The sequence below is a fragment of the Medicago truncatula genome, chromosome 2 (assembly GCF_003473485.1).
Source record: "Medicago truncatula cultivar Jemalong A17 chromosome 2, MtrunA17r5.0-ANR, whole genome shotgun sequence".
NCBI classification, from domain to species: domain Eukaryota; kingdom Viridiplantae; phylum Streptophyta; class Magnoliopsida; order Fabales; family Fabaceae; genus Medicago; species Medicago truncatula.
This window is the reverse complement of record NC_053043.1, coordinates 42,281,122-42,291,514: the sequence shown is the minus strand read 5'-3', so window position 1 is coordinate 42,291,514 and position 10,393 is coordinate 42,281,122. Positions and strand designations below refer to the sequence as shown.

At 30.4% G+C, this 10,393-nt stretch overlaps 1 protein-coding gene across 1 annotated transcript; it reads left to right on the top strand.

The window, feature by feature from the left end:
- On the top strand, positions 1-10,393 carry LOC11425913 (fatty acyl-CoA reductase 3). The gene is made up of 10 exons (XM_003596735.4): positions 1-158; positions 247-350; positions 4,794-4,996; positions 5,627-5,727; positions 5,869-6,061; positions 6,866-7,027; positions 7,891-7,972; positions 8,678-8,944; positions 9,537-9,664; positions 9,833-10,393. The coding sequence occupies exons 1-10, from the start codon at positions 74-76 to the stop codon at positions 9,984-9,986; spliced, it is 1,479 nt and encodes a 492-aa protein (XP_003596783.1). The 5' UTR covers positions 1-73; the 3' UTR covers positions 9,987-10,393.

The window sequence follows — 10,393 nt, the reverse complement described above, 5'->3', positions numbered from 1 at the left end:
GCTTTACATCCATATATGCCTATTTCTTTATAGAAGCCACTTTGCTTTATTATTAACATTTTCTTTTTCTCTAATGGCTCAAGAGGTAGGAAGCATACTCAACTTTCTTGAGGGCAAGACCATTTTGGTTATTGGTGCCACTGGTTTTCTTGCAAAAAGTATGTATGCTCTCCCTTTGTCTCCTTCATCATGATCATTCCTTTGATACTAGTACTAATTAGTGCACATTTTCTGGTATTTTTGTAGTATTTTTGGAGAAGGTATTGAGAGTTCAACCAAATGTTAAAAAGCTTTTTCTTCTTTTAAGAGCTTCTGATGACAAATCTGCAGCTAGTCGCTTGCAAAATGAGGTAATTCATGAGTGCACAATTATAGTTGAGTGTCTTTAGTGCTTTGGTTAAGGAAACAAACAAATAAATACTACTATGTTGCAAAATAGTGAAAAGGGATAATTCAAATTTTGAAAAGATTTGTTGTTTCTAAGCGTTTTAATCTTAAGAAGTGTTGTCACATATGTAAACAAACATTTAACCTCTCCGATGCATCACTTCTTAAAATTGACTAAACAAAGAGGGTACTCAAACATATATTTTTAAGGGTTAATAGTGTTTTTCACCCCTGTAATATGTCATTTCTGGTTTTCGCCCCTATAAAATTTTCGATTTGATTTGCACCCTCGTAAAATTTTTATTTTCCAGAAAACATCCCTAATAGGCCATTTTCAGAATTTTTTTCAAGAAATTTTGGTTTTTGAATGGCCTATTAAGGGTGTTTTCCAGAAAATAAAATTTTTACGAGGGTGCAAATCAAACCGAAAATTTTATAGGGGCGAAAACCGAAAATGACATATATTACAGGGGTGAAAAACACTATTAACCCTATTTTTAATTTGGAAATCTGAACAATGTGTGATAAATAACAAACTACAAACAATTTCAACATTCACTCTCACGTTTAACGTGAGCTTGAGTCCAATTTCCACATTGTAATTCTTAACCCGACTCTGATACCATGTTAAACATGCTTGAATCTCCTCCCAAAAGCTAACTCAAAAAACGAGGGTATTCAATACCCGGGATCCTAAACAAAGTGGGACAAATAACAAACTATAAACAACTTCAAAACCAACTTCAAATTATCATACATTTCACCAATAATTTACATTTTTTCTAGCTACCAATAACTCTAAGAGATCCACACATCGGAAGGAGAGATAGTATGTTTGTATAAGCATCTTCTTTCACTTCCTTCCAAATAAATATGCTTTCTTATTATTCTCTAATGGGGATAACTAGTAAACAATACTTGCTAATAGGTAAAGAAGCTCCGATTAAGATGCTCTAATACACTTGTTAGCATAATCCATTGGATTTTAATACCAATGGCATACTAAGTTTTTAATTACATTTTTTTAATTTGATAATGGCTGGGTTCCAAATAAATATACTTTCTTATATATTAGCATAATAGTAAATATATGCTTGAATCTTACAAATATTTACTCCTGTAAAGTTTTTTTTTTAAACCTTGCCAATATTTTATTTTTGCTTTTGGTCCTTAGTATTTTATTTTAGTTCCTGCAAAATATGTTTGTATTAAAATTGGTCTATGTAATATTCCTTTTACAAAGATCAATTTCAATAAGAATAAAATTTGAAGGACCAAAATGAAATATGAAAAATAAAAAATAAAAAGTTGTATATTTGTAAAAACTAAAAACAAGAAAAATATTATTACATGGTTAAAACCAAAATTCCTTGATATTTATCAGGACCAATTACATATATAAGTCATTGAATATCTGTTCGATAATATATATTTGTGTATCTGTTCGATAATATATATTTGTGTTTGAAAATGTAACACTATTTTTCTTTTACTTATGTATTTTTTTTAACGTTTTGCAAATATACCACTTTTTATTTTTGGTCCGTGTTATTTTATTTAAGTTTATGCAAAAAAAAATTGTATTGAATTAGTTGATTTATGTAATATATAAAATATTTAACTTTCATCACTCAAAATAAAGACTAAAACAAATATCATAAGAATCAGATAATTTGATAGAGTCCTTATACACTAACCACCATAGGTGGCAATCCCACCCATATACCACCCTTGTGTGGCAAAATTTTTATTAAAAAAATTGGTAAGATCCATGTCACCCAAAATTGAAAAAGAAAAAAAAAACATTTTCACTCCTCTCTCTCTTTTGCAATCGCAGCCCTTGCCGGCGGAGGTCTTCTCGTCGCCGTCTACCCAATCCATTCAGAACAACAATCTCTCCCCCTCTCATTCCCCACTATCACCGTACTTGTCCACAACTCACCACCGTCGATCTCTATCTCTTCCATTTCCGGCAATGACGCCGTCCCTTGTCTCTTCCGTTTCCGACATCGGCGCCTCTTCGTTTCTCCCGTGCTAGATCTACTACTTTTCTGTTTCATTCCGTCCTCTAACCTCACTGTCTTGCCATCACCAGCGCCGCTTCACCACCACCACACACAAAACTGAGATCTACATCCCTTCTTTTCCGATCACCACCACACCTCCTTGTTCATCGGCAAGGCTTTTGTTGGTCGCCGGTTTAAGTGAGGAAGAGAGAGGAGCGGTAATAAAGAAGATGGACAAACAGTTAAAGAGAGGGAGAGTTTCACAGTGGTTAGGAGAGGGGAAATCTGCTAGAATTATTTTTTTAAGAAAAACGTGTGAGGGAGAAAGATGAAGGACAAAGGTCAGGGAGAAAGAGGGGAAGAAGATGTCGGTGTGGGTGGATGGCTAAGGCTGCGGTGGTGGAAGTTTTAGAGAAGAGAGAGAGATCTGAAGAGGTGGAAGGAGATGATGGTGTGCTATGAAAATACAAAATTACCCCTGCCACATCAGTGGTGGTACAAAGTGTGTACAAAATGAAGATGTCAACCTATAATTTTCCAATTTGATATGAAGAATTTTTTCGAAAATTACCCCTAAAAAAAAAAATTCAAAAATTAAAATAAATATCAAAGATAAAATAGAAGATATATCTACAAAGGTAAAAAGACTAAAAACAAAATTGTATTTTTTACAGCAAATAAAATAAAAATTAATGAGACTTTTCAATCATGTGATGGATATCTTCAAAAAAAAAAAAAATCATGTGATAGATAGCTAAGACCCAAATATTATAGGAAAATGATTTGTAGAGATACAACTTCAATATGCAATGGTGATGTGTTAAAGAGAGAGAGAGATAAAATGATATTGGGCTAAAGTGCATTTTCGTCTCCTAAGTTTTAAAAAGTTACAATTTTGATCCCTATTATAAAATGAAAATTATACCCCTTAATTTTACAAAATGTTGTAAAGCTGCTTAGGAGACGCCATATGTTCCAAAATAGGGGTCAAAATTGCAACTTTTTGTAAAGATAAAGGGTTAAAATTGCTTATTTTCCTAAAGATAGAGTGTCAAAAAAGCATATTTTCATAAAGTTAAATGGTCAAAAGAGCATATTTTTTAAAGATAGAGGACCAAAATTTTCATATTTTTTAATAAGAAGCTAAAATCATAACATTTTAAAACTTAGGGGGTGAAAAATACACTTTAATCAAATCCATGAAAAAAGTGGACCTCCATACCTAAAAAATAAAAGGAAACGGTGCTTAAAAAAAGACTCATGATTTTTTTTTTGAAAGGAAAAAAAAAAAGACTCATGATGTCAATTCAAGAATTGCAAACCAAATTTAATTGAGTTTGATGTCAATCAACATAATAAAAGCTTTATGTACCGAAGAAGTTTTAGGTGGTCACAATCAATTATACATAAATAAATGATCTAGTTGACTCTGACACACATACTAATGCATATGTTTTATCTTTGATATCTTCGATTCTCTACTAAAAAAAATTATAAAAATTTAATATTTTAAAAATACTCATCGAGACGAATCCAACAACATCTTACATGATATTATTTATCTTTGTGAATTAGTAGAAAAGTACGGTCAAAGTATATCAAATCAATAATGCATATTGTCAACTAGGTCATTTATTAAGGGACGGAGTAATATTTAGATACATCTATATATATATGTCTTTTTTTTTTGTTTTTTTGTTTTTGGTAAATATAACATCTATATATTTGAAGAAGGTAGAAAAAGAAAAGAATTAAATAATATATATTTTCAAAATAATTAAATGATATAGTTTGTAGATTGATGAATATTTAAATATTGTGTTCAAATGATTGTAATCATATCTCTTTTTTTCGTCTCAATTGTCGTATTTGGATGTGGGTGATTGTTAAAAAAATGATTAAATAAGTTGATTTCGATTGCAAAATTAGTAGAGTTTATTAAACAATCGTATCAACTATAATCAATGGAGTAGTTAAGTGAAGTCGAATTTAATAAATAAAAGTATTTTAGTAGTAAAATAGCTACTAAAATGAATTCATATATACATGTGTCATTTACACAGATAAAATGTGATATTTCACGTCCATGTAAACTCCTCACGTGTTTGTCTCTCGTAGCCTTGAGAATTGATGAGAGATTGCATTCTACCTCTCGTGTATATCACACACCAAAAAAAATTTATTGATGAATAACTCTCCATTTCATATACCATATCACGATATTGTAACAAAAAGAAAACATGACATTTCTTTATGCCTTGCTATATTTGCGCATATATGATTGTCAAGCTTCTCCTAATGATTAACAAAAAGAAAACATGACACTTTTTTTTCTCACTTTGTCAATTAATTAAGGTTGTTGTGACTAATACGTGCTTAATATATATTTTTGGCATTTAGATTTTAGCAAAAGACTTGTTTAACTTGCTAAACGAAAAAATGGGTACAAATTTCAAGTCTTTTATTTCGGAAAAGTTGACTGTGGTGCCTGGGGATATCACCTTTGAGGACTTGGGTTTGAAGGATTCCATTTTAAGGGAAGATATTTCCTCTCAAACAGATGTTATTATTAATTTGGCTGCAACTACTAATTTTGATGAAAGGTACAAATGTTTATTACTTCTCATAGTACTAGACTTTTTTCTAAATTATTTTTGGTAGACTTAATTTACTTTTAGTCCCTGTATTTTCTCCTTTTACAATTTTGGTCCCATAGTTTTAAAATCCTCAATTTTGATCCTCTAGTTTTTTTAAATTACCCATTTTAATTTACTCATCACTTTAAAAAAAGGTATATCACATACACATAAGCTAAACCTAAGAAAGAACTAAAGTGATAAAAAAAATGTATTACAAGGAGCACTTTTAAATAAAAACAATCCAAAGATAAAAAAAAAAAAAAAAAAAAAAAAAAGGGTAAAATCAAACTTTTTAGTTCCCAAAGTTGTTGTAGTTTTGATCTTAACCAAAGCTTTTGGCTTGAAATATAGTATTATTTTTTTTTGTCCAAAAGTGATTATTTGATTGTCCCATTATTGATTAAGATTATTTTGAGGTAAAAAAATCATCATTTTTAAACAAAAATTATCCTTTTTAATTAGGGTAAAAAATGGGTGTCAAAACCAAAGTTCGATTTTGAAAATGAATGAATATTTTTTTTAGCTTGATAAAATAGGAAATCAAAAGTGCAATTCAACTATTTTTTTATTTGACTTTTCTCCTTCAAAATACAGGTATGATATAGCATTGGATCTAAATACATTTGGAGTTAAACATATCATGAGCTTTGCGAAACAATGTATCAGACTCAAAGTGCTTGTCCATGTGTCAACAGGTCATTATTATTTAATGTCAATAATCAATAGTAGAAGTGGTACTATATTATGGTTAGATTAGAACAGCATTATTAGTCATGCCAGCATTATTAGTCATGTCTTACATTTATTGCAACACAATTGTCATGCCTTAATTTCAGCTTATGTATGTGGTGAAAAAAGTGGACTCATACTAGAAAGTCCTTATCTATTGGGCGATTCATTAAACGGTGTGGCTGGATTAGACATAAATGCCGAAAAGAAATTAGTAACCGAAAAATTAGGTGAGCTACAAGAGAAAGGAGCCACGGAGCATGAAATTAAAGTGGCCATGAAGGACCTAGGTATTACAAGGTTTGTGAAAATCTACATAATAGTATACTTCAAGTTACCTTATGTTTAATTTTTATTCATTCACTAGCATCTAATAGATTGGGTTGAGGTAGGGTTTGCAAGAATCAGGTGTTACAAAACTAAGGCCAGCTAGTCAAAAAATTTAAGGTCCTTAGTATGCAGTTTGTTATAGATTTATCTTCTAATCTTTGGTCTGACCTTTTTTAAAAGTTTGTATAGTCAGTTATTCTATTTAAAAATTTATTTTCCATGAACGTATTTAAATAGCCTACCAACCCAATAGATGAATAATTATAGGCTAAATATTACTTTTGGTCCTTTTAGTTTGACAATTTTCAAATTAGTCCTTTAAGTTTCGAAAGTTTCAATTAGGTCTTTTTAGTTTGACAGAATTTCCAAGTTAGTCATTTGAGTTTCAAAAGTTTCAAATAGGTCATTTTAGTTGATAAACTATTTCACCGTTACCCCTGCTGTCAGTCTCCGTTTAACTGATGCTGATATAGCCGTTAAGTTGTTGACTTGGATCAAAATGCTGCCTTTTAAAAACTCGAGGGTGTCAAAACGCTACGTTTAATGGTCACAAATGATCATTTATAGTGCTAGAAGGACAGCTATTAACAACAACAGATGTCTTTTTAGCACTATTAAATGACATTTAAAGTGCTAGAATGATCCTACAACCCTAATTTTTTTACACTAATGGGTCGAATAACCATTTTGGAGATACTATTCGCCAAATCAACCTCTTACATAATTGTACTTCATTTTAGGTTCTTCAAATAAGTGTATCTCATTTAATTTCAGGGCCAATGTGTATGGTTGGCCAAACACATACGTGTTTACAAAGGCACTTGGGGAGATGCTTGTGGAGAAATTGAAAGGAAACTTATCTGTTGTTATTTTACGTCCTGCCATTGTCACAAGTACATTAAGAGAACCTTTCCCTGGTTGGGTTGAGGGTCTCAGGTAAATATAAAGACTTTAATTACCTTATCATTTTTATTTTTAAAATTGAATCTATATATCTCTAATTAAACTATATTTACTTTTGAAGAACAAAAAATATAAACATATCTCTAATTATTATTTTTTAGGCTTAATAGCAGTTTTAGCCTCCTCAAAAAACTACAAAACCGCCCCCTAAGTTTTGCATCTTTGGGGGCCAATTTTGACTCGGTCTACGCTGACGTGGCACCCTAAGTGAGGTGCCATGTGTTTTTTTTTTTTGCCTTAGGGGGCCAAAACTGCTACAGTTGCAAACTTAGGGGGCGGTTTTGTAGTTTTTTTTTCTTAGGGGGCTAAAACTGTTATTAAGCCTGTTTTTTTATGCATTAACATGTATAAAATTTGAATTTATGTCTTTATGTAACTCTTTCATTTTTTTATATATTTACTTCAACTAATTCATCCAGGTGAAACTCTTTTTCACATTTGTTATTATGTCAACATGCTGAAATGATTAATGAACTTCATTCAAGGATGAATTATAATAGAGGTCTCGAGCTCGAATATTAGATGAAAAATTTACTGGTCAAACTTTGCTTACTTGACGGTTGAACTCTAAATTACCAGAGTCCTCTTCCCCTAAGAACTAGATTGCCAAGACAATATATATACACACAAAATTTATATAACTTGTTGCTCATCTTTTAGGTAAACATCTTCTTATTTATTTAAGTAAATGATGCAACAATTAGTGTTAAAACATTCTATAAATAACCAATAAATTTAAAGAGACATGAAACTCAACAATGTTGAACATGTATTTGATTTGTTATTGAAAATGTTTATTGAGAAGGAATATTTTCTTATAAATGTTTGTTATACAGAACCATTGACAGCTTAGCTGTTGTTTATGGGAAAGGAAAACTAACATGTTTTCTTGGAGATATTAACGGTGTTGTTGATGCGGTGAGTTTTTGTTTAGCCCTAATACTTCAAAATGGGAAAGGTATGCAAGTTGAACATGTATTTGATACTTACAGTTTTAGGATACTTCCAAAAAATTCCTCTTACATTAGAAATTTTTTAGATTTAGGGTTCGTTTAAATTTTGGTTTTTTGGCAAAAAAATCATACAATATTTTCATAAAAATGACTTGTGTTACTTAAGTGTTTAGATGTCTGCATGTTTATGTTGTAGTTTTGAATTTTAGAGAATTTTTTTAGATTTAGGGTTTGTTTAATTTTTTTTTCTTCATGAAATGATACAATGTTATATGTAAATGACTTATATTGCTTAATTGTTTAGATGTCTACATGTTAATGTTGTAGTTATGAGTTTTAAGATTTATGTATAATTTGCACTTTAAGTGTTTGATGAAATGTTTGAATGAGTTTTAGGATACTTCCAAAAAATAATGATAAACTAGTAATGTTTATTTCTTTATAAGTGCTATATATTTGCAGTTCCACGTTCCTTTTTATAACCAAAATAAAGATAATGTATTATAAATTTTTTGATTTAATTTTATTAACGTAACTTAGTTGTATAGTATCTTAAAATTTTAAAATTTCTACAGATTTCGTTCGCCTTACATTCATTGTTATGTTTTCTATCTCTAATGATTTCTCCAATTTTTATCTCATTTCAATATACCATGATCTTGGTAAGCAGATACCAGCTGACATGGTGGTCAATGCAATGTTAGTGGCTATGGTGGCTCATGCAAATCAACCTAGAGATGGGGTATATCATGTGGGTTCCTCTGTTAGAAACCCATTGAGATACCAAAGTTTTCATGACTATGGATTAAAATATTTCAAAGCAAAACCTTGGATAAACAAAGATGGAACGGTTGTTAAGGTTGGCAAAATGACTATATTAACCAACATGGCAAGCTTCCAAAGATACATATTCATTCGCTACCTTCTTCCATTAAAGGTTCTTATTTATATATTGTTGTTCATAACAAGTAGAGATTATGTCCTCGTGATGTTACCTCAGTTGGTTTGAACAATGCATAAAATATGCAAGGTCTGAGGTTCAAATTCCAGCCACCACAAAAAAATAAAATAGAGATTCTTTTTATTTCCTAGAAAATATAAATGTGTTTTATTATTATTATTATTATAGTTTTGAACATATAAAATTGTTATATGCTGCAAATTTCATGACGAGCCAACATGATTTGAAAAAGAAAAATGATATTTGAACAACCATTTTTAACAACTTCGGTGACAACTTTCTCTCTCATACTCTCATTGCACTTTATTCTCTCTCTTCATTTTTCTCTCTCTATTGCTATTGTCCAATAAGAATGGAGGAAAAAGATTATAATCCAAAGTTGTCTAAAATTGGTTGTCAAAATATCATTCCTCTTTGAAAAAACTATACTTTAAAGCTTCAACAAAATCAGCATCACCATTAATTAAATAATACATTTTCTCTTTAATAATGTCTCCTTAATAATCATCATCAAAATAACTTAAATTTAACAAGGATAGCTGCTGACAACACATTTTACATTTATTAGGGACTCAAATTGGTCAATACAGCACTTTGCCAGTATTTTCAGGGAACTTATCTTGAGCTCAACAGGAAGATCCAAGTTGTGATGCGGTTGGTGGAACTTTACAGACCTTATTTATTCTTCAAGGGCATGTAAGAATCAGTTTATACAACATTTTTAGAAAATATTTATAATATAAAATTAGTTTCTATATATATTTTTTAAGTTAACATTTTCAAAACTATTTTTCTGTTGTGAAGAACTATGCATCCTATTAATATGAATTATATTCTGTCATGAATGTTAATTATGGAACACAGATTTGATGATTTAAACACTGAGAAGTTGCGCATGTCAGCAAGACAAAGTGGAACAGAGATAGATTTATTTTACTTCGACCCAAAAGAGATGGATTGGGAAGATTACTTTATGAACACTCATCTCCCTGGTTTAGTCAAGTACATTTTCAAGTGATACGAAGATTTGATTAAATTCAAATGTGCTATATAGAAGAAGGACTACATTACATTATTGTGGGGTTGTATATTTAATTATTTATTGTTCAAGGGTGGTGTAATTGATATTAGGTTGCTTCCATAATATTGACAACGTTTCCTGGAGTCTCACCTATCATCCATGCTTTTTTCATCAACAAATCTCGAATTCGAGTCTTGTTGATGAGACAAAATGTGGTTGGAAGAAGACACTCCATTAAAAGTTAAAGGACTCAAGTCAGATTCTTTGGTGAAAATTAATCACCAACAAAGTTAGTAGAATTTCACATTAATAATATGGTTATCTCAAATAAGTTTGTAAAACATAAAGTGTATTAATGTTTATTGGATGGAAGTCAATATAATTTTGTGTTGTTTTAGTTCCTA

Excerpts from the sequence above, each read along its gene's own strand:
- LOC11425913 (XM_003596735.4), top strand. The coding sequence starts at position 74 with ATGGCTCAAGAGGTAGGAAGCATACTCAACTTTCTTGAGGGCAAGACC. Across the intron at positions 7,028-7,890 it reads GGTTGGGTTGAGGGTCTCAG|AACCATTGACAGCTTAGCTG; the intron begins GTAAATATAAAG and ends TTTGTTATACAG. Across the intron at positions 8,945-9,536 it reads GCTACCTTCTTCCATTAAAG|GGACTCAAATTGGTCAATAC; the intron begins GTTCTTATTTAT and ends TACATTTATTAG.